The sequence below is a fragment of the Corvus hawaiiensis genome, chromosome 9 (genome assembly GCF_020740725.1).
Source record: "Corvus hawaiiensis isolate bCorHaw1 chromosome 9, bCorHaw1.pri.cur, whole genome shotgun sequence".
In the NCBI taxonomy this organism is placed as follows: Eukaryota; Metazoa; Chordata; class Aves; order Passeriformes; family Corvidae; genus Corvus; species Corvus hawaiiensis.
Genome location: NC_063221.1, coordinates 28584869 through 28604779, shown reverse-complemented (window position 1 = coordinate 28604779; position 19911 = coordinate 28584869). Strand labels below are relative to the sequence as shown.

General features: G+C 39.8%; 1 protein-coding gene across 2 annotated transcripts in view; it reads left to right on the top strand.

The window, feature by feature from the left end:
* The window catches only part of USP24 (ubiquitin specific peptidase 24), a 61667-nt gene that overhangs the window by 32544 nt on the left and 9212 nt on the right, over positions 1 to 19911 (top strand). For both annotated transcript variants that reach the window (XM_048312678.1, XM_048312677.1), the window contains 30 exons: positions 574 to 659; positions 801 to 894; positions 1157 to 1312; positions 3646 to 3743; positions 4496 to 4591; positions 4745 to 4973; positions 5838 to 5997; positions 6276 to 6431; positions 6972 to 7042; positions 7763 to 7923; positions 8337 to 8398; positions 8750 to 8941; positions 9192 to 9309; positions 10625 to 10769; positions 11482 to 11601; positions 11822 to 11947; positions 12163 to 12261; positions 12477 to 12559; positions 12767 to 12908; positions 13218 to 13337; positions 13727 to 13947; positions 14379 to 14503; positions 15081 to 15222; positions 15531 to 15681; positions 16712 to 16807; positions 17441 to 17544; positions 17628 to 17741; positions 18488 to 18584; positions 18807 to 18923; positions 19631 to 19723. In XM_048312678.1, coding sequence (XP_048168635.1) covers positions 574 to 659; positions 801 to 894; positions 1157 to 1312; positions 3646 to 3743; positions 4496 to 4591; positions 4745 to 4973; positions 5838 to 5997; positions 6276 to 6431; positions 6972 to 7042; positions 7763 to 7923; positions 8337 to 8398; positions 8750 to 8941; positions 9192 to 9309; positions 10625 to 10769; positions 11482 to 11601; positions 11822 to 11947; positions 12163 to 12261; positions 12477 to 12559; positions 12767 to 12908; positions 13218 to 13337; positions 13727 to 13947; positions 14379 to 14503; positions 15081 to 15222; positions 15531 to 15681; positions 16712 to 16807; positions 17441 to 17544; positions 17628 to 17741; positions 18488 to 18584; positions 18807 to 18923; positions 19631 to 19723 — 3774 coding nt within the window. The remainder of the gene's footprint in view (positions 1 to 573; positions 660 to 800; positions 895 to 1156; positions 1313 to 3645; positions 3744 to 4495; positions 4592 to 4744; positions 4974 to 5837; positions 5998 to 6275; positions 6432 to 6971; positions 7043 to 7762; positions 7924 to 8336; positions 8399 to 8749; positions 8942 to 9191; positions 9310 to 10624; positions 10770 to 11481; positions 11602 to 11821; positions 11948 to 12162; positions 12262 to 12476; positions 12560 to 12766; positions 12909 to 13217; positions 13338 to 13726; positions 13948 to 14378; positions 14504 to 15080; positions 15223 to 15530; positions 15682 to 16711; positions 16808 to 17440; positions 17545 to 17627; positions 17742 to 18487; positions 18585 to 18806; positions 18924 to 19630; positions 19724 to 19911) is intronic.

Below are 19911 nucleotides of genomic sequence, written 5' to 3'. Positions count from 1 at the left end.
TCAGATTTTTCCTGAAGCAGGGATAGTTGGGGGAGAGAGTAGGAGCTCCAGTAAGATCATCCAATCTTTAGTAATCTGGTTTTGCTTTCAAACTGCAATTGAAACGAATCATCTAAATACACAACTGCCTTGTGCATGCAGGTTGGACTTTATAATCTGTACTCTCTCACCTGTGGTAGCCTGCTCGGTGTTTATTCATCTCTGCAGGGTCTTTTAAACAAACAGGACCCATCTGGTTTAATTTATGTATTTTTTGAGGGTAGAGAATTCTGCATTTTCATTACTAATAAAGCTGCACTATGAAAATAAACTAAGAAGCATCAACTGGCATGTTCAGATCACTCCTGGTCTGCTTTGTATTTTACTTGTCATAACAGCTGACTTCAAAAATTGACTGTTAAAGGGGAAATGGAATAATGTAAAAATTTAAATGTTGTCTCAGCCTAGAAAGTAGCTGGGACTTCTGTGGGCCAGGTTGGCATCTGGGCCATTTGCTTCAGTGAAGAGCTCTGTTAAATTTACCTGTAACAGAGAAGGGAGGAAAAGACCTTTGTATTTCTGCTTAATTCTCAGGAGAAATCCCTCCCTGGAGTAGTCATGGCTCTCGTGTGTAATGTGTTTGATATGCTTTACCAGCTTGCCAACCTGGAGGAGCCAAGGTAAGCAAATTAAATGGTTGCTAGATGTTGAAGAACTGCTCCCAGTGCCCAGTTTGAGTACTCACTCCACTGTGTGCAAGCATCCACCAGGCTAGTGTGGCTGAGCCCATTTTGTGCAAATAACTTCTGATTTCTTTTCAGGATAACACTGCGAGTGAGGAAACTTCTGCTCCTGATTCCCACTGACCCAGCTATTCAGGAGGCTCTTGATCAGCTTGATTCCCTGGGAAGGAAGGTATGGGTTAAATAATTGATCATGGTGAGCTACACCAAGAGGATTTTACTATCAGGTTTCTTAAATTCCCTGTCAGATTATAATAACAGAGCGTTTGAAACTACTGCAAAATAAGGTTCATGTTAAGTCAATGTTCATTATTGACTTATTTCCAAGCAGCCAGAGGTGAGAGGGTTATTACAGGGGTTATAAGAAATGTATTCCCAATTACAGCAAAACACAGGAATCTCAAAATATTTCTTTTGTGGCTTTTTCCTCCTAGAAAACACTGCTTTCAGAATCCAGTTCTCAGTCCTCAAAATCCCCATCCTTGTCTTCAAAACACCAACATCAGCCCAGTGCCAGTTCAATACTAGAAAGTCTTTTCAGATCTTTTGCTCCAGGCATGTCCACCTTCAGAGTGCTCTACAATTTAGAGGTAAGAAAACAAATTTGCTTCTTTCGGTGTTTCTGAGCACAAAGATTTAAGTATTTTTAAGTTTTTTTGGGCAGGAGTCCACTGTGATGGGGTCATAATGCAAATGTCATGACACTGTCTGCTTTTATGCGTGTGATAAATCTTACACAGAATGAAAGAGACAGAAAGTTCCCCTTCAGAGACTTTACTGAGAAACCAGGCCCATCTTTATGTGATTTGCAAGGTGGAAGGAGTGTTCTGAAGTAAGTGGAGAGGACCAAAAAAAACATCAAAGTCTTACTGTTTAGGTAAAATTCCTGCTTGAATCTCTAGGTCTCTGGATATGCAATTTTTAGTGTGTGTATATATAAAAAATATGTATTAAAAACCAGTTGGCACTTAGCAATTAATGGGAGCTATTTTAAGTTGAATTAGTTTTGCTTGATTAAATTGGTCAGAAACTTCTGTGCTGTCAGAAACTTCTGTGCTGTGCTCCTATTTTCTGTCTATGGAGGAGTATTTTTACAAAGCATTCAGCTGGGAAGAATTTTCACTATCCAAACATGCAGGGCTTTCACCAAGAGGCCTCTGGCCTGTTTTGGCTGCACAGGTAGAGTGGAGTACATAGAATTTTTTAACCCCGAAGCATCTCCTAAATGCTTTAGCCAAAATGCTGGATTGGACCATGTAAAGATTCTTTCCTAGAGTTCAGTAAATGGATTTTAAGGAGTACAGGAGTTCAGCTGGTGTCATTTGTAGGACACTGTAACCTGCACACTGAAAGCTGGACAGTGTTTGGTTCTACTTGCAAGTCCTGCTGTTTCTAAGGGCCCATTACAAATGTGGTTTGAACAACTTGAGGTTGAAGGACCGATTGCCAACTGCTTCCAGAACATTAGACAGAGTTACTCTTTCCTTCATGGTGTGTGCAAAGATCACTGTAGGAATTGTCTTGTAGTTGCTTCCCTTTAGGTTTCTACAGTCTAATGTTAGCTCTTCATCTTCCTACACTGTCATCACACTCCTGCCTTAGGATTCCCCCCTTTTCTGTACAGCTGGAGTGAAAGATACTTGATTATGTCTTTGGAATATGTTGACAAGTTCTACAACTCAAAGCAAATGTAAACGTTTAGGGTGTCTTGTTGAACTGACAGGTTATATTGCAGTAGGATGGGACTGTTATCTGCTGCTTTTGTGCCAGAGAAAATAGTAATAAAAGCAAGTCAGAAATTGCTTGCTTTTCTGGCAAGGGATGAGAAGTAATAAATTGGATTAGATGTGTAGATTATATGAGTGGACTCATTCCTCAACTCCAGTCAAGCCCATTGGAAGATGGTTTCTGTCAGGAAAAGGAATATGTACTTTTTTATCCCCTCAGCTGGTGATCTGTTGAAAATGTGGGAACCAGTCTGAACTGCTTTCTGAAAAAAATGTGCACAGGAAATTTGCGGAACATAGGAAAGAGATGAAAATTGAATGTTGCAGATGTCCAGGGGGTGATAAGATTTCATGCCTGGAACTCTGTAAAACATTCTTCTGACCTGTGAACCTGGAAGAGATGTATTTTGTTTGCAGCATTGTTGGCTTTCAAAGAGACTTTTCAAGAAAGTAAATAATATCTGGGGGGTTTTCTGGGGTTTTGGGAGGGGCTGGGGTTTGTTTGGTTGATGGTTTTGGGGTTTTTGTGGGGTTTTTTTTCTGGTTTGTTTGTTTGTTTGTTTGGGTGTTGGGGTTTTTTTATGTGAAGTGAAACGGATTATGAACATAAATGAGAACTGACCCACAGAGACCACAGACTTCCTTCTGGCCATGTTTCTGAGATTTCCACTCTGAAGTTTAGTGCTGATTTAAAACAGGAGGGGAATGACAGAGTGGTGGTGATCATAAGGCATCTAGAATTACCTGAGCCATCTTTTACAAAGGAACACCAGAATGATAGCAATACAATTATATTTCAGAAGGTGTGAATCAGTAAGTAAGCCATATGTAGGGTGTTTTGTGGGATACTGTTGATTGAAAATCTGGAAGCAAGGATAATTTGGGTTAATAAGGAGCACCAAGTGAACCAGAAGATGACATTCCACGTACTTCATCCTTTCCCTTAACCTGTAAACTGCAATGAGATCAAAATGCCCTTTGGTTCAGAATAAACATCTGTAATTGCCATCGATGTACTGAATATTTGAGATTTATTGGATAGATCTGATTTCTCTTTACTGACTACAGCTTTGTGTAAGTGTATTATTAATAGCTTCATTTGTAGTGATTTTTTTTCTGTTACACTCTCAAACTTCAACACAAAAAAACACTGAGGGGTGGTGGTTTACATCTGCTTATTTATTCATTTATTGTAGGTGCTGAGCTCCAAGCTGATGCCAACTGCAGATGATGAAATGGCAAGAAACTGTGCCAAGTCTTTCTGTGAAAACTTCCTCAGAGCAGGAGGTTTGAGGTTAGATTTCAAAACCTTGACTCAATTTGTAGCACTTCATTTAGTTAGCAGTTGTGTGGTTTCCCATTTCCACACTGTAGCACACTAATACACCTGTCAGCTTCTTTTTCAGAGAAAAAAATCCACCCAAGGCTGTTTTACCACTGTAAAGGCTGTTTTACACTGTACCAGCTGTAGCTGTCATATGTAACATGCTGTTAAACCTCAAAATCAAATCAGGCACAAGTAAGCTTGTGAAGTGTAGCTTTTACTAAAGTTGGGATTATATTTGGATGGTTTGGTGACATTTAAGTGTTTAGGTTCAAGTGTGTACATTGCACTCCCCTGTGTAGACACCAGTGGACATTTTAAGCAGTCAAAGTATAGATCATGCAGGGAGAACCAAATTAAATTTGTAATTACAGCCTTGAAAATCCAGACCCTTCAGATAAGAGTTGAGGCACAATGTGAGTAGTTTGGAGGACCTGACAATGCTGATTATGTGAGATTTATCAAGTATACTTTGCTCTTAGTAATTCTATCGGTGGCACTTCTCTGCCCAAGAGATCCTGAAGCATTTTCCAGCAGGAGCAGAAAGCTTCCATCTGTAGATAGAAAAGGGGAAAATGAGGATGTTGGCCTCCAAAGAAGTCAGTTTGAACTGGGACTCAGCTGAGTGAATAGGAGGAAGGAAGGATAGAGACAAATTAATTCCAGCTCTCCTAATGTGAAACATTTCCAAACAGAGTCTGTCTTGTTGATTTGTTTTTAAGTTTGGTGGTGAATGTGATGCAGAGAGATTCCATCCCATCAGAGGTAGACTATGAGACAAGACAAGGAGTCTATTCCATCTGCCTGCAACTTGCAAGGTATGTAATTGCTCTTCATTAGAGAAAGTGCTGCTTTGTTGGCTTTTATCGTGCAGCTTTTAGCATTTAAGATTAATTGGTACTTTGAGTTACGTTTCATTCACTCTGTGAGTGTTCAAATACAAGCCTGATGTTTTTGCTCTGTGAATGTAGGTTCTTGCTGGTTGGCCAGACAATGCCCACCCTGCTGGATGAGGATTTCATTAAGGATGGGGTGGAAGCTCTGTCCTCACGGCCCTTCCGCAACGTGAGCCGGCAGGCCAGCAGGCAGATGTCCATCTGTGGAACTCCTGAGAAGTCCTCCTACCGCCAGCTCTCTGTGTCTGACAGATCCTCCATCAGGGTAGAAGAAATCATCCCAGCTGCAAGAGTTGCCATACAAGTAAGGAAGTGTTTGATGATTTTGATGTAGCAGTGTCATCTCCAGTGGCAGCTGGATTTTTAATCAATCTGTCTTTTATACAGGTTTTTGCCCTGACTCCATTTAAAAGCCTCTGAAAATCTTGACCATCAGTCTCTTTTCCAGTCTTGAACTGAGTTTTAACATTCTCATAAATTATTTTGGCACTACCAAGGGAAGCAGTACCCCAAAAGTGCTTACAAGAAGTAGATGTATACAGAAATCTTACTTGTGATTTATCTTCAGTCATGCTTAAGTCTTAAGATCTTTTTCTTCCTAATTTTCTGTGAATTGAAAAGATAAAGTTCCTGTTTGAACTTGCGGCTTTATAATCCATGATACTTTGAATTAGAATTGGATGAGTTTGGTTTTTGGGTTTTTTTTCAAAAAAAATTTCATTAAAAATTAAATTTGCTTGATGGTACTGTGGAGAAAAAGGAAATTTTTGAGTTTCAGTACCTTAAGAAAATGTTATTTGAAAACCCATTGAGTCTAGTTGAAAGAAACTTCATAGCTAATGTGACAAGTATGCTGTGTTAGGCTGTTGGGCAGTGCTTCCCAAATGGATTGAATGACTGAAATCAGCATGCCTGACTCCAGATAGGTGAAAAGGGTGTCTACCCTCATGGAGAATTTAAAAATTAATTACTTCTCCTAAGGTAGCAGTACTAATCTCTCATTGGGAACAAAAAGACTCTCAAAGCCTTGAACCTGTGTAGAGAAGAGAGAGGAAAACAAATGTAAATGTCAATTTGACGTGATCCAAAAGATACATTCCTCTTATCGCTGAGATTAACAAAGATTGTTGAATAACACAGAAGTAACTGCTGGTTCTTGTTCCTCCAGACCATGGAGGTGAACGATTTCACCTCCACAGTGGCTTGTTTCATGCGCCTCTCGTGGGCCGCTGCTGCGGGACGCCTGGACCTCGTGGGAAGTAGTCAGCCCATCAAAGAGAGCAACAGTCTCATCCCTGCTGGGATTAGAAACAGACTTAGCAGCTCAGGTGGGTTAACTGTGTCCCTAAACCAATCTAAAAGCGTTTGGTTTAATCTTAATTGAACACTTTAGGAGCTTGAAGCTGAATTCCTTGGATGTTCATCCTCTTGGGTCTCTTCCAGCTTGGGAGATTATATGATTAAATTACAAAAAATCTGAGCAAATTTATGTACATTCATCGGGCATTCAGAGAAGTTTTCAAATTGCAGAGAACTGACCAAAAGCTGAAAATATCAGAAAAAGAATTAATGAATTACAGCAGTTGTTTGGTTTTTTTTAATGCAGGAAGTAACTGCAGTTCAGGAAGCGAAGGGGAGCCCACGGCGCTGCACGCTGGGATCTGCGTGAGGCAGCAGTCTGTGTCCACCAAAGATGCTCTCATTGCTGGGGAAGCCTTGTCTCTCTTAGTAACCTGCCTTCAGCTACGTAGTCAGCAGCTAGGTATGGAAAAAAATTGGATTATTCACTATTTGGAGTATAAGCCAGGTGGGAGGAGGCTTATGGATACAGTCAAGTAAAAAAAAATAGTGAGAAGCTTGTAGCTTTGTTAGCTGAGACAGCTCAAGCTAAAAACACAATATTTCATTTAAAATTACAGGGATTTTTTTTTCCAGGACTGAAATAAGGCATGCAGTGCTGTGCCTTAGTGAAATGTTTTGGGAAAGCTGACTTACTGCCAGAATATAAATATTTGCACTGCCTTTGAAGTATGTAATTCTGTAAGTGCTGCTGTTTGCATAGCTCGTGTTTAGTACTTGAGTCTTTGTGTACAGGAGGTGTAAACAGTGGTGCAGGAAGGCAAGGAGAATGCTGTTATATTGTGGTGGCAGCCTCTGGTGAGGGAAGGAGATCAGGAAATAGCCTTTACTGCTTTTCTGTACTGATGTCCTCTAGGTGCTGTGGTATTTTACTGCAAGACTGTAACTGACTTATTTTAAAATACTATTTTTAATAAGATAGCCTGGTACTTTTCTGTTCCAGGATCTTTTTACAATTTGCCTTGTGTTGCTGATTTCATCATTGATATTCTGCTTGGATCACCAAGTGCTGAGGTGAGGGTCTTCCTCTGAAAACTTCCGAAATGCTCCTTCTGAAATGCGTGTGTTTTGATAATTTCATATGGTCTGAACATAAATTTTTTTATTGCAAGTATTCCCACAGTTTAATGTTTGAATAAGTAACCTCTGAAATTTTTAGTAATCTCAGTATCTGGTGATGGATTGATAGAAAATGCTGTAGTATTACATTTTCTAGGTTTCCATGAGATGCACAGGATTGTGCTGTGACTAGTCTAAAGAAAATAGTCTCATTTTGGTGACACAAATTCTGTAAAACTAGTATTTCAGGGAAAGTTTCAAGTAACTTTGATTTGGGTAAAATTTAATGGACTCTTCTGAACTTCTGAAAATTTATTCCAAGTGCTGGAACCCTCCAAAAATCATTCTTTCCAATTTAAGATTACCCTGGATAATCTAAAATCTAGAGATTTTTATGCTCACTTCATTTCATCATGTGTCATCTATTTTGCATGAAGGCATTGCATCTTTCCTCTCGATCTGAATTTATAATTTATGTTTATCAGAGGTTTTCACTCAGGGATGGACAGGGTTTGTTAAATTTCTAGGAACCCTGGCTGGTGGGTGCAGAGCTAATAGCCTGGTTTGCACCATTTCAGTGTCCATTTTCTCTGTGAGATTTCTAACATTACAGAAGTGTGGGGATTTTTTCAACCTTTGAGTAACTGCTGGTGCTTGACAATGACACTGTTTCAGATTCGTCGCGTTGCCTGCGACCAGTTGTACACCCTTAGCCAGACAGACACATCAGCTCACCCAGATGTACAAAAGCCAAACCAGTTCCTCCTGAGCGTTGTTCTTGGGGCCCAGCTGCCTCTTTGGTCACCAACCAGCATCATGAGAGGAATCAACCAGAGGTAACTCAGATGTGTGTTTATTGAGGAAGCAAATCTGACACGTTTTGAAATAAGTGGCACTGTGGAAGCTCTGAGGAAGAAGGGATTAGCACTTGCCAAGTGTTGGAAGTAGACATTCTGCACTTCTAGAGAAGTAACTGAGAAGTTAAAGCATGTTGTTGTTTTGTTGCCAACTGATAACTGATTAGAATTGCTATGAGGCAAGGGAAGAAATCAGAATTCAATATGATTCCTAACATTCAGAAGGAGCTGTTGGGAAGGAATTTTTTTTAAAGCTGCAGCATGCAGAAGCACACCTAGATGGTTATGCTGCTTTGGGTTAGATGGACAGAGCACACAGACTTTAAAGACAACTGCTTAGAGCAAAGTTTATGATTTTAAGTATACCTTTCTTCTTTTTACACCTGTTTCAGACTTTTGTCCCAGTGTACAGAATATTTTGACCTGAGATGTCAGTTACTGGATGACCTGACATGTAAGTATGTGCAGACACCTGATTCAGTCATTCTGATGGCAGCTTCCAAGCTCGTCTCCTTCTGTAGAAAAGATGTAGAATTGCCTTCACAGAGGAATTATTACACCTTGAATTCTGAGTGACCTGCCAGTGTGCTGACTGTCCTGTACTAGTGCCTGGCATGGTCTGTTCTTGGCATTGGGTAGCTGCAAGGCAGCTCATTCCTTCTGGAAAGTGAACTGAGTTCCTTGGTGAAAGGGATTTACTTGGGGGGGAAAAACCATTACCAAACTGTTTGAAATTCTTTGTACTTATATTCTACATTTCCAAAGCTGCTCATTTTTTCTGTGTTCCCTTTTATTTTTCTTGCAGCATCAGAAATGGAGCAGCTGAAGATAAGCCCAGCTGCCATGTTAGAAGATGAGATCACCTGGCTCGACAATTTCGAGCCCAACCGTACGGCGGAGTGCGAGACCAGTGAGGCTGATAACATCCTCTTAGCAGGACACTTGAGGCTCATCAAGACTCTCCTCTCACTTTGTGGGGCAGAGAAGGAAATGGTTGGTAAGTATTCCTCTTTAAATTGACTAGACCAGTGTGAATTCTGCATTAATACATGACTGGACAGCACATGTGAAGACGTCAGTAGAAGTGATCCAGAGCTATAAGGACTGATTTTGGTGGTCCCTTTAACATTTGATAAACTATTTGTTGATATGGTGCTATGCAGTGATTTTGTTGTTGTGGAACACCTTTTGGCATTCACAGTGACAATACAAGTATTTAACAGTAGATGTGGATTGCTGTGTTTCAGGTTCATCTTTGATTAAGCCATTGTTGGATGATTTCCTGTTCCGAGCCTCCAGGATTATCCTGAATAGCCATTCCCCAGCAGGCAGTGCTGCAATCAGTCAGCAAGACTTCCATCCAAAGTAAAAATGCTTCTTTTATGTTGAGTTTTGTCTTGGATCTCATGAATGCAAATGTCAGTATTAAATCCTACAGACAGCAAGATTTAATACCAATGGTGGAGCATTTCTCCAGTTTTCTATACTTCCTACATAAGTGCCCAAATAGCATTTTAGAAGTTTTTGTGTGACCCAGTATCCTTGCATTTCTGTACTTCAAAGTCTGTGCTTTGTTAGATCAGTGATGAACTTCAGGCACAACTGAATGCTGATTTCATGAGTCCAAGGAATATTCCTTTAGCTCGTTACTGCTTGGGAAGTTGGCTAAATTGGAACGTGAGCAGGAAGTTAGCTTCCCAAGCTCCTTGTAAAAGAGAATCTCAAAAGTTCCACTACTTTCTTTTTCCCTTCTCCCTACCCATTTTGTAAAAAAACCTTAACACCAAGCAAGTCTCCTTGCACCTGAGAAAGCTGATATAGCCCAGAATAGATCAACTGGAGAAAAAAGAGTGGGCTTTCTCCTTCTTGTCACAGCTGTTATGGCCATACAATATCTGAAAGGGTTGGTGTAAATTAGCTCCTGTGGAGTTCTGAGCTAATGCAGCTGGATTGTTTGTGTTGCACTGAGTAGCTGGTGTTAGATCAGGCATAACCTCACTACCTTTCCACAAACCCAAAAGAAAGTTCCAGTGGAGCATTTGAAACCCTGGAATGAGTGGAATTTCATATTGCCTTAGTGTTCTGCTCCATTGCAGTTCATCCCAAGCATGCTCTTTTGTTTGCTTAGAGTAAATAAAGCCTTTTCTTTGGCCTTCAGAAGAAAGGGCTGCTGTGTTGAATGATCACTGAAAAAAGCTGGGAGTGTTTTGTATTGGCCTAGCTCAGGTCTAAGCTCATCTCTTGTAGCAAGGATGTTGTCTGGTCTAGCTCTTTCCGAGCTTCCCTCCCTGTAAATAAGTCGTTTTGTCTCCATCAGTGTTACATGATGGAGAGTATCTGTCTGTTTGTCCTCAGAATTGCAACCAATTCTGTGTCTTTGTTTAGAGCACCTCCTTTTCCTTGCTACTGAATGTTAGCAAGTGTATCCAGGTCAGTAAAGGAGGCTTGTTTAAAGGAGTGTTCTTCTTGCCACTCTTCTCATTGGATTCATCCCCATTCTCCTACCCCAAGAAAGAAAGAAAAAAAAAAAATAGCACTCTGTAGTCCCTCTGGAGTGTTTTATCACTTAAAGTATTCTTTAGAACATTAATTGTTGCTTGTTCTGAGTAATACAGCTTTCTGGAAATAGAAATAATTGAGTCATCTAGCCAGTAGATCTCAGGTGTGGTTGTCTTTCCAGGTGCAGTACAGCGGACAGCAGATTAGCTGCTTACGAAGTGCTGGTAATGCTGGCTGATAGCTCACCCTCCAATCTCCAGCTAATTACAAAGGAGCTGCTTTCTATGCACCACCAGTGTGACCCTGCACTCACCAAGGAGTTTGATGTAAGCAAGAAGCCTTTTTTTATTTGTGTTAGCATGGTTTGGAGTCCTGTGCATGGTTTACTTTGTTGTTTCATTCATGAGATTTCCATGGTCTTCAATTTAAAAAGACACAAAGCAGATAAGGGTAAATGCAGATCCATTGGATCTTCTTCAGAAGCAGATACTCCAGTGTGTCTTTGTCTGTAATTGTCTGAGTAAGAAAGAAGTATTTCTTAAATATCACGGATTTTATTTGTTATTACATTTAGGCTATTTTCAACAGTGTTGTGCAATGTGTTAAATATTTAAATGACCACATACAGCGCTCTTTCAGTTTCAGAATTTAACTTCCTGGTTCTCTATTAAATTGTTCTTAACAGCTCATATACAAGGGGGTGTGGTTTTAAACCGAAAGAGAGTAGGTTTAGGTTGTATATTAGGAAGAAATTCTTCCCTGTGAGGGTGGTGAGGCCCTGGCACAGGGTGCCCAGAGCAGCTGTGGCTTCCCCATCCTTGGAAGTGTCCAAGGCCAGGTTGGACAGGGCTTGGAGCAGCCTGGGACAGTGGAAGCATCTCTGTCCATGGCAGGGGGTGGGACTGCATTAAGGTCCCTCCCAACCCAAACCATTCTGTGATTCTACAATATAAAGGTGGTTATGAAAGCTATAGAATATTGTTGGAGTCTCACGTTTTTTATAAGTTATTGGGACAAAAAATGTATTTGTCATTCTAGTATCTTCCACCAGTGGACAGTCGCTCCATTTCTGGATTTGTGGGACTGAAGAATGGTGGTGCTACTTGTTACATGAATGCTGTTTTCCAGCAGCTGTATATGCAGCCTGGTCTCCCAGAGGTAATTAGTCCAGCATCCAATAAAGTCCTGGTTTTGGAATTACTTTCATTTGAACTACCTCATCTTAGCACCATTTGTAAATAGGTTGTAAAAATAAAAGTCAACTGTGTATGTATAAATATGCACAATAAATATATAAATTATAAGTTTTAGTGCTGTGTGCCATGACAGCTTACAGTAATGATTTTTCCAAAAACCAATTTAATTTCTTTCCTTCCAGACCTTGCTTTCCATTGATGATGATACAGACAATCCTGATGACAATGTGTTCTATCAAGTTCAATCTCTTTTTGGTCATTTGATGGAAAGCAAGCTACAGTATTATGTACCTGAGAACTTTTGGAAGGTATTGCATCTTTTTGTTTAGAATCTCTAGCTTTTCTACTTTAAAAGTAATCATTTATTCAGCCTTTTCTCATTGCAGAATTTATAGAGATAAAGTAAGTTCTAATTCAAAAAATCAAAATATGTTAAAATAACAAATTTATATAAAAAAATACTTTTCTTAGTGATATAGCTATGAAATAACCACGTTTTAACATATATTTATACTTTATATAGATTTTCAAGATGTGGAATAAGGAACTTTATGTTAGAGAGCAACAGGATGCTTATGAGTTCTTCACCAGTCTTATAGATCAAATGGATGAGTACCTCAAGGTAAAAACCTCAGCAATTTCTTTCCTAGGTCATATGCATATCCTTCGTAGCTTTTTTCTCTTTTTGCTTTGATCTTTAGAGAAGAAGGCAGAGAGCCATTTGACTTCTTTTATAATCTGCACAGTATAAACACAGAAGTTTAAAATTCCTACTGATTTCTTGGTCTTCCACCCTGCAATATATCCAACTGATGTCTAACTTTACATCTCCAACAGAAAATAGGAAGAGACCAAATATTTAAGAATACTTTTCAAGGAATCTTCTCCGATCAGAAGATCTGCAAGGACTGTCCTCACAGGTAATGTTACATTTAGTGCATCAGTTACCAGGTTATGTGCTCCAAGAACTATTAAAATGTAGGTCAAAGTAGCACTGGAAAGTAGACAAAAGCCCCTGTGAGCATCACAGCTGTGATAGCTGTGGGGCAAATGCAATATTCCTTCCTAAGCATATTCTTGTTCCTGCAAGCTGGCTAAGTTCTACTCTGCTCTTCTTCTGAATTTAGGTATGAGCGTGAGGAAGCCTTCATGGCTCTCAACCTTGGTGTGACTTCATGTCAAAGCCTGGAAATATCACTGGATCAGTTTGTTAGAGGAGAGGTTCTGGAAGGGAGCAATGCGTACTACTGTGAAAAGTGCAAAGAAAAGGTATTGATTCTTAATTTTTGTGAAAGAAGGTTCATGTGCAGTTTGATGTTTTCTAAGCGTGGTCATGGAAGCCATGCTCACTCTTGCTACATTAAAGACAAAAGGTTCAATGCCTGTAACTCATGTTGTAAACCAAAAATTTAGGGGGATGGCAGGATGAAAAAGTATTGTGTGACTTATTGAGATGTATCCCAGCTGTCCTATGGACACTCTGCTTCCCATGGCTGGGTTTTTGTTGTGCATCTCTAGAGGGATGCTGCAGATTGCCTGGGGTGTCAGATAGAGGTGATATTCTTGTTTCTTTTTAAGAGAACTACAGTGAAGCGCACCTGCATTAAGGTCTTACCAAGCCTGCTGGTGATTCACCTGATGAGATTTGGCTTTGACTGGGAGAGCGGCCGTTCTATTAAATACGATGAACAAATAAGGGTAAGAAAACTGTCCCCAACTATTTTGTGTAGTGCACTCCTGTTCTTCCTATTCATTTTTCCTTCTTTTCCCCACATTTCGATACAAAGATTTTAAGTATGTGATGCACTTACACTTACAACATGGTAGTGCTACAGAAAATAAGTGATTTTTTCTTAGAGCTTTTCCTTGCTTGCAGCATTCTCAGGGTCCTTTCAGAAAGCAAGACAAAAAACCTCCTTAAAGAGAGTTTATTATTTAACTTCTGTGTCATAAGCATAAGAAGTTGAAGTTCCATGTTTTCCTTTGGTGTTCCCAGTGTGAGAAGTATTAATACCATTCTCATAAAATTACAGGAAGCGTGCACGCACTGCAACGTCTTGATTAATCCAAAATCTCTTTTCAAACAGTTTCCCTGGATGCTGAACATGGAACCTTACACTGTGTCGGGGATGGCTCGTCAGGACTCGTCCTCAGAAGTGGGGGAAAATGGCAGGAACACAGACCAGGGAGGAGGAGGCTCCCCAAGGAAGAAAGTTGCTCCTACGGAAAACTACGAGCTCGTCGGTGTGATTGTCCACAGCGGCCAGGCACACGCAGGGCACTACTACTCCTTCATCAAGGACAGGAGGTAATGGGCAAGAAGGTTCATGTGGGAGGTTTGAGAGCTGTCTAAAGACTTCTTGTTCTGGAAAGGTACATGGAGCCATCCAGAGCTCTACTGGAGCCACTCTTCCCTTTCTGAACACCTATCATGAGGCAATGATACAATAATATGGGACATCATAGTACAAAATTCTAATTAATTCTTATGTGCCTTGTGTTGCAGTTTGAGGGCTTCCTGTGACACTGAGTTGCAGGCTGAACAGTTTTCATAGTTTTAATCAAAGCTATTTTTTTAAATGCAACTTTGACATCAATTGAACTAAGCTTTCCTCTTACTGTCAAAACAAATGTGCGTTCAGGCTTGTCACCTCTAGGATATTCAGAGTGGTTTGTTTTTTTACTGAGACAATCAAGTAACTTTGTTTCTCTTGTGTTTATGTTCTGTTTTGATCACAGAGGATGTGGAAAAGGAAAGTGGTATAAATTTAATGACACTGTTGTTGAAGAATTTGATTTGACTGACGAAACCTTGGAATATGAATGTTTTGGTGGAGAGTATAGACCTAAAGTCTACGATCAATGTAAGCAGAAGTACAGACTGATTTACAATAGTTTCATATTTCATCCTGATTTCAGCAGCAGTAGAGCTTAGTCCATTATAGGTACTTTGAGTTACTTGTGCTAATAATCCTTCTGAAGCACTTTTTCCCTAAAGCCTTCCCTTTACTGAAGGGCATAACAGTTTGTTTATGGCCTAATATGAATTGAACCATATTCACTGTTGTCCAGCACTTTGTAGGCTTAAGAGCAGAGATTGTAAAGCAGAATAGCACTTGTTAAAACAGTGTAAAACAAACCCCAACCAAACACAAAACAGCTCTTATTTTAGGCTAGTGAGAATGACTGCATAGAACACGGTGTGGCATCATATTGTTGAACTTTTCACCACTTTAAGGAATTTATTCCAGATTCATTTCCTGTATTCACCTGTTTCATAATTCAGACAGTTTTTGTCAGTGACACAGACTGATGTTTTGATCTGACAGACTTCTACTGCTGCAGTTCACATGACTTGTACCCCCAGTTTTGCTTCCATATAGGAATGGGAAAGGTACTAAACCTTCAAGGGCCTTCATGGACTGTGTTTTTTCCCCACAGCAAACCCCTACCCTGACGTGCGCCGGCGCTACTGGAATGCCTACATGCTGTTCTACCAGAGAGTGTCTGACCAGAACTCTCCTGTCTTACCAAAGAAAAGCCGAGTGAGTGTCGTGCGTCAGGAAGCTGAGGACCTCTCCTTGTAAGTTCTTCTTGTATCCATAAAGGTTTCTCTCATGTTGATCACTACACCTCTCCCCACAACTAAGAATTGCATAGTTCCTGTCCAGCAAAGCAATATATTGACCCTTCTGTTGTTTTGGGTTGGTTTTTAGGCTGCTTGTCTACTACTACTCTGGCAGCAAGTTCAAGCTGACTGACAGCCTCAAGAAATATTCAGGCTGTCATCAAATTTGCCTTAAGATCACTCTGGCTGCACTGGTATTTTATACCTAAAGTGTAGATTGTTGTAGAATTTCATTATTCACCTTCAGCTTGTTTATATTTCAGATCTGCTCCTTCTTCACCAGAAATTTCACCCCAGTCATCACCTCGACCCCACAGGCCTAACAGTGACCGTCTCTCCATCTTGACTAAGCTGGTTCGAAAAGGAGAAAAAAAGGGACTTTTTGTAGAGAAAATGCCTGTGCGGATATATCAGGTAGAGCACCCTGAAAGTGGCAACTAAATTCTGCTCATGTAAAATTTGAGCACATAGTGAGAGAAACACAGGAACTTTTAAAGGTTACCTTGAAGTAATTCCCTTGTAGCAAAACTAGAAAGCAATTCTGGATTCTGACACAAAGTTACTAACAAGCTATTTAGTGATGCGTTATTGTAAGTTTTGCTCAACCTTCTCGCAAAATTGGCCCATCAATTCTTTGCTTTGAAGAAATTGCAGGCAGATGAATCAAACATGAGGTCTGGCAGCAGTCAGCATGCAAGCAGGGAGACACAAGAGCAGAGAAGGTGCTTCATTTGGAGTACACTTGAGGAGTCATGGAGATGATGGCAAATTACAGTCATCCCCAAGTTCTTGAGTTCTACAAGAATGTAGGAAGAGGAGGAGCAGTGAAGAGAGCCTGCATCACACACACACAGGGAGAATAAACTCTGCAGGCTGTGTCTGGCCCTCCACATGGGCTGGTTCAGGGCAAACAGTCACTTTGGGCTTTCTTCTATCTGGGACTGTATAATTACAATGAACAGAACTTGACTCAAATTTATTGAGAGTCTTTCAGCAAAATCTCATTTGAAAAAAGAGGGCTTTGGCATTTGAGTACCTTATTGTGGCTGTAGCTTGTAATTACACCAGGGCTCCTTGCTCTCTGCATCTTAATTTGTTCGACAAATTTGTTTCTAGTTTTAGGCATGTTCTCCTGGCTTTTTTATTAAAAACAAGCGAAAATTAGAACTTACCTGCAATTTCTTCCTTTTCTCCCTTAATGGCCAAATGATTAAGTCACTCATCTGTTGTTTTGTAATATCTTTGAAAGAAAATCACTGGTTTTATACCAAATCTTCTAAGTCTCTTGTATTTATTTTCTCCTCTGCTGAAGTAGTGATTCAGAAGGAAACAGAATAAGTTTGACACTGATTTTTAAACACCACACATTTACATAAAAGATGAAGTTTTAGTTAGAGAAGTGTATTTTGACAACATTTTTTTTTGCCTTCTGTAACTTTTATAGATGGTGAGAGATGAAAACTTGAAATTTATGAAAAACAGAGATGTATACAGTAGCGACTACTTCAGTTTTGTTCTGTCATTAGCATCCCTGAATGCTGTAAGTACCTGGATTTTAATCTTAGAGTGTTCAAAGTATGTTGGGTAAAATGCCACAGAAGCTATTTGGGTCACAACCAGGAAAACTGCAAGAGAAGCGTTGACATGATTTTGCTTTTCCAGACGAGCAATTCTTTGTCTCCAGTAGTTTTTGATGCTGATGATAACATCTGTCTCAAAGCAAACTGCAGCCTCCTCTTCTAGTACTACTGGGAGAAACATCATTTTTCCCCAGTAAAATTTATTTAATAAACCACCTTTTGTAATGATGCAAACTGAGCTCTAGAGGGACAGAAGTCCCTCTCCATGTGGAAGGTCTGAAAGTTGGTATTAATTACCTCAGGGTTGATAGAGTTTATTGGAGATAGTTTCTTAATGAAGTTTTTCTAAATGGAGTCATAAACAAACAGCATTTATTAAATTTTTGAAATCCACAGATCTAGTTGGCCTTAGGGCAAGTTTGCTCCTGTTTTAGCATATTTATTAAGTAGCACAGTCAGCACTGGAGACTGACTTAGCACAGAAAAATGCTGAGGTTTGTTTTTTCCAAGTGAAGCATGTTGATGTGTTTAAGAGACAGCATGTGTGCTGCAGACACACTTCTGCTCTGGAGTAAACTTGGTATTTCTTTCAGACTAAGGTAAAGCATCCCTATTATCCCTGCATGGCAAAGGTGAGCTTACAGCTGGCAGTCCAATTCCTCTTCCAAACCTATCTCCGAACCAAGAAGAAACTCAGGTAAGGCAAATGAGAAACATGGTTTAGTTTCTGGAGGTGTTTTTTCTCCTGGATTACTGACAGTTGTCCTTGTTTCGTTGAAGGGCTGATACAGAAGAGTGGATTGCCACTATAGATGCACTGCTCTCCAAAAGCATTGATGCTTGTCAGTGGTTGGTTGAGTATTTCGTTGGGCCAGAGGGCCGGGAGCTTGTAAAGTAAGTCCTGGCAATTGTGTCTGATGTGTTTTGTGTGGATAGAGCTTCCTAATGACATGATCTGGCCTATACTGATGTATTCCCAAAGAGTTGACTGTGTATATTGTTTAAACAGATACTTTAGACAAAACTCTTAAGTGATTATTTCTAGTATTTGCTCTGTGCAGCTTTCTGAGTAATTCTGAAAATCCAGTGAGATAGTGCAGTGTACATGGAGGAGGGTGCAGGTGTTGAGTTCAGTGGAGTGACTCAAAATGTGTTATAAGTTTGTCGAGTCAGTCCTGCAAGTGGTGGGGAAGAAGAACATGGCAAAAGTGCTTGGGGTAAGTTAAATACTTACCTGACAAAGGTCACAGTTAAACTGGAAAGATTTTTTTTTCTTGCCAAGCTAAGGATCGGCTAATTAGTGTTTTGAAAACAAATTATTGGAGTTCTGACATGCTGAAAAAGTGTGTCAGTGTAAAGAAAATGTTATCTTCTAATTTGCATTGAAAAGCAGGATTCTATGAGAGTTTTTAGAGCTTTTATTTTATTTGAATGAATAAATATATAAATAGGGGTGTTATAGGCCTTACTGGTGTCAAGCAGGAATGCACGAATGTAAGTTAAAGCTTACCCACAAAAGTACCATACAAAATGTATCTGGGCTATTAAAATAATAAATACTAAACACCACATTTAGTCATAGCAGCTGTGCTTACACGTTGATTCCAGTTCTCTTTGCAACTTCACCTTTTATCTTCCAGGACTTTCCTCCTGGAATGCAGTGTGAGGGAGGTGCGAGTTGCTGTGGCCACTATCCTTGAAAAAACCCTCGACAGTGCCTTGCTTTATCAGGAGAAGGTCAGTGAGTGTCACCTCCTCTCCAAACATCCCCTTGCTTGGCTCTCCCTGCTGGCTCTTGCTGTGCTTGTAGAGCTGTGTGAGCTGGTCCTGGTTGTAGCTCTTCATTTCTGGAATGGGTTAATGCTCATCTCTTCCTGCCGAGGAGGTGTTTGAAACACTTTGGGTTTTTAAGCAGTTGACAGCTCTTTACATTCAAAATCTTTTTCTTTTTCCCCACAGTTAAAAACTTTACACCAGTTACTGGAGGTGCTACTTGCTCTACTGGATAAAGATGTACCTGAAAACTGTAAAAACTGTGCTCAGTACTTTTTGCTGTTCAATAACTTTGTACAGAAGGTAAGAAACCATTATTCCCTCATGGCTATTTAAATTTTAAAGGACAATAATAAAGCAGCCAGTGATCCTTTTTCATAGGACGGTTAGCAGCACAGTGTAACTCTCTCAGAACTTTTATTAAGAGTAATCGGAGTTGTTCTGTTTTGTTTTTTAAGTAAATGGCTTTGAATCGTGGATTAGGATAAAATCACACAAAAATATGCCAGCAAACTATACCAATAGAAACTGTCATTTCCAGAATCTGAATATTGGTTTTGTGTTTTGAGAGGGTGTACAGGTGGGTGTGTGTGTGTGTGTATATATATATATATATATATGTGTGTGTGTGTATATATATATGAAACACATATATTTATATAAATATTTATATATTTATATAAATATATATTTAAAAAATATATATCCAACATTCAGGATTTTTGTCCCATAGGGAGCAGGATAACTGGCTGAACTATTTCTATTTCTCTATTCTTTTTGCCCTTTTTTTTTGTTTCTTGTAAGACATTTAGTGTGCATTTGCTGACTCTGGTCTGATGTATGTAACGTGCTGCCTAAATGAGCTCTTTAGCAGTTTACCTTATTGATCTGTGTAGTGATTTTATGGGGGTTTTGGTGTGGAAAATGCAGCTTTTAGCCTGTGCATTTTACTTTTGAGCACTAATTCTTCACCTGCACAGGAAAGTAACTTGTTGGTTTTGTCTCCACAGCAGGGAATAAGGGCTAGCAGTCTTCTCCTCAGACACTCTGCCCTGAGGCACATGATCAACTTTCTCCTTGGCCCCAACCGGCAGAGCAATCAGGTACAGTTGTGTCGTGCTGTACTTTGTCCATCCCCACGTTTTTTGTGATGTTTAAATTATGAATAAATACTTTTCATGTGGTAGAATAGACAAATCCTTTGATTTTTCTATAAACCTCATGCAAGTGTGAGCTGACCTATGTATAGTTAGCATGGAAATAACTGTTTTGGCAGAAGTGAGCATGATGA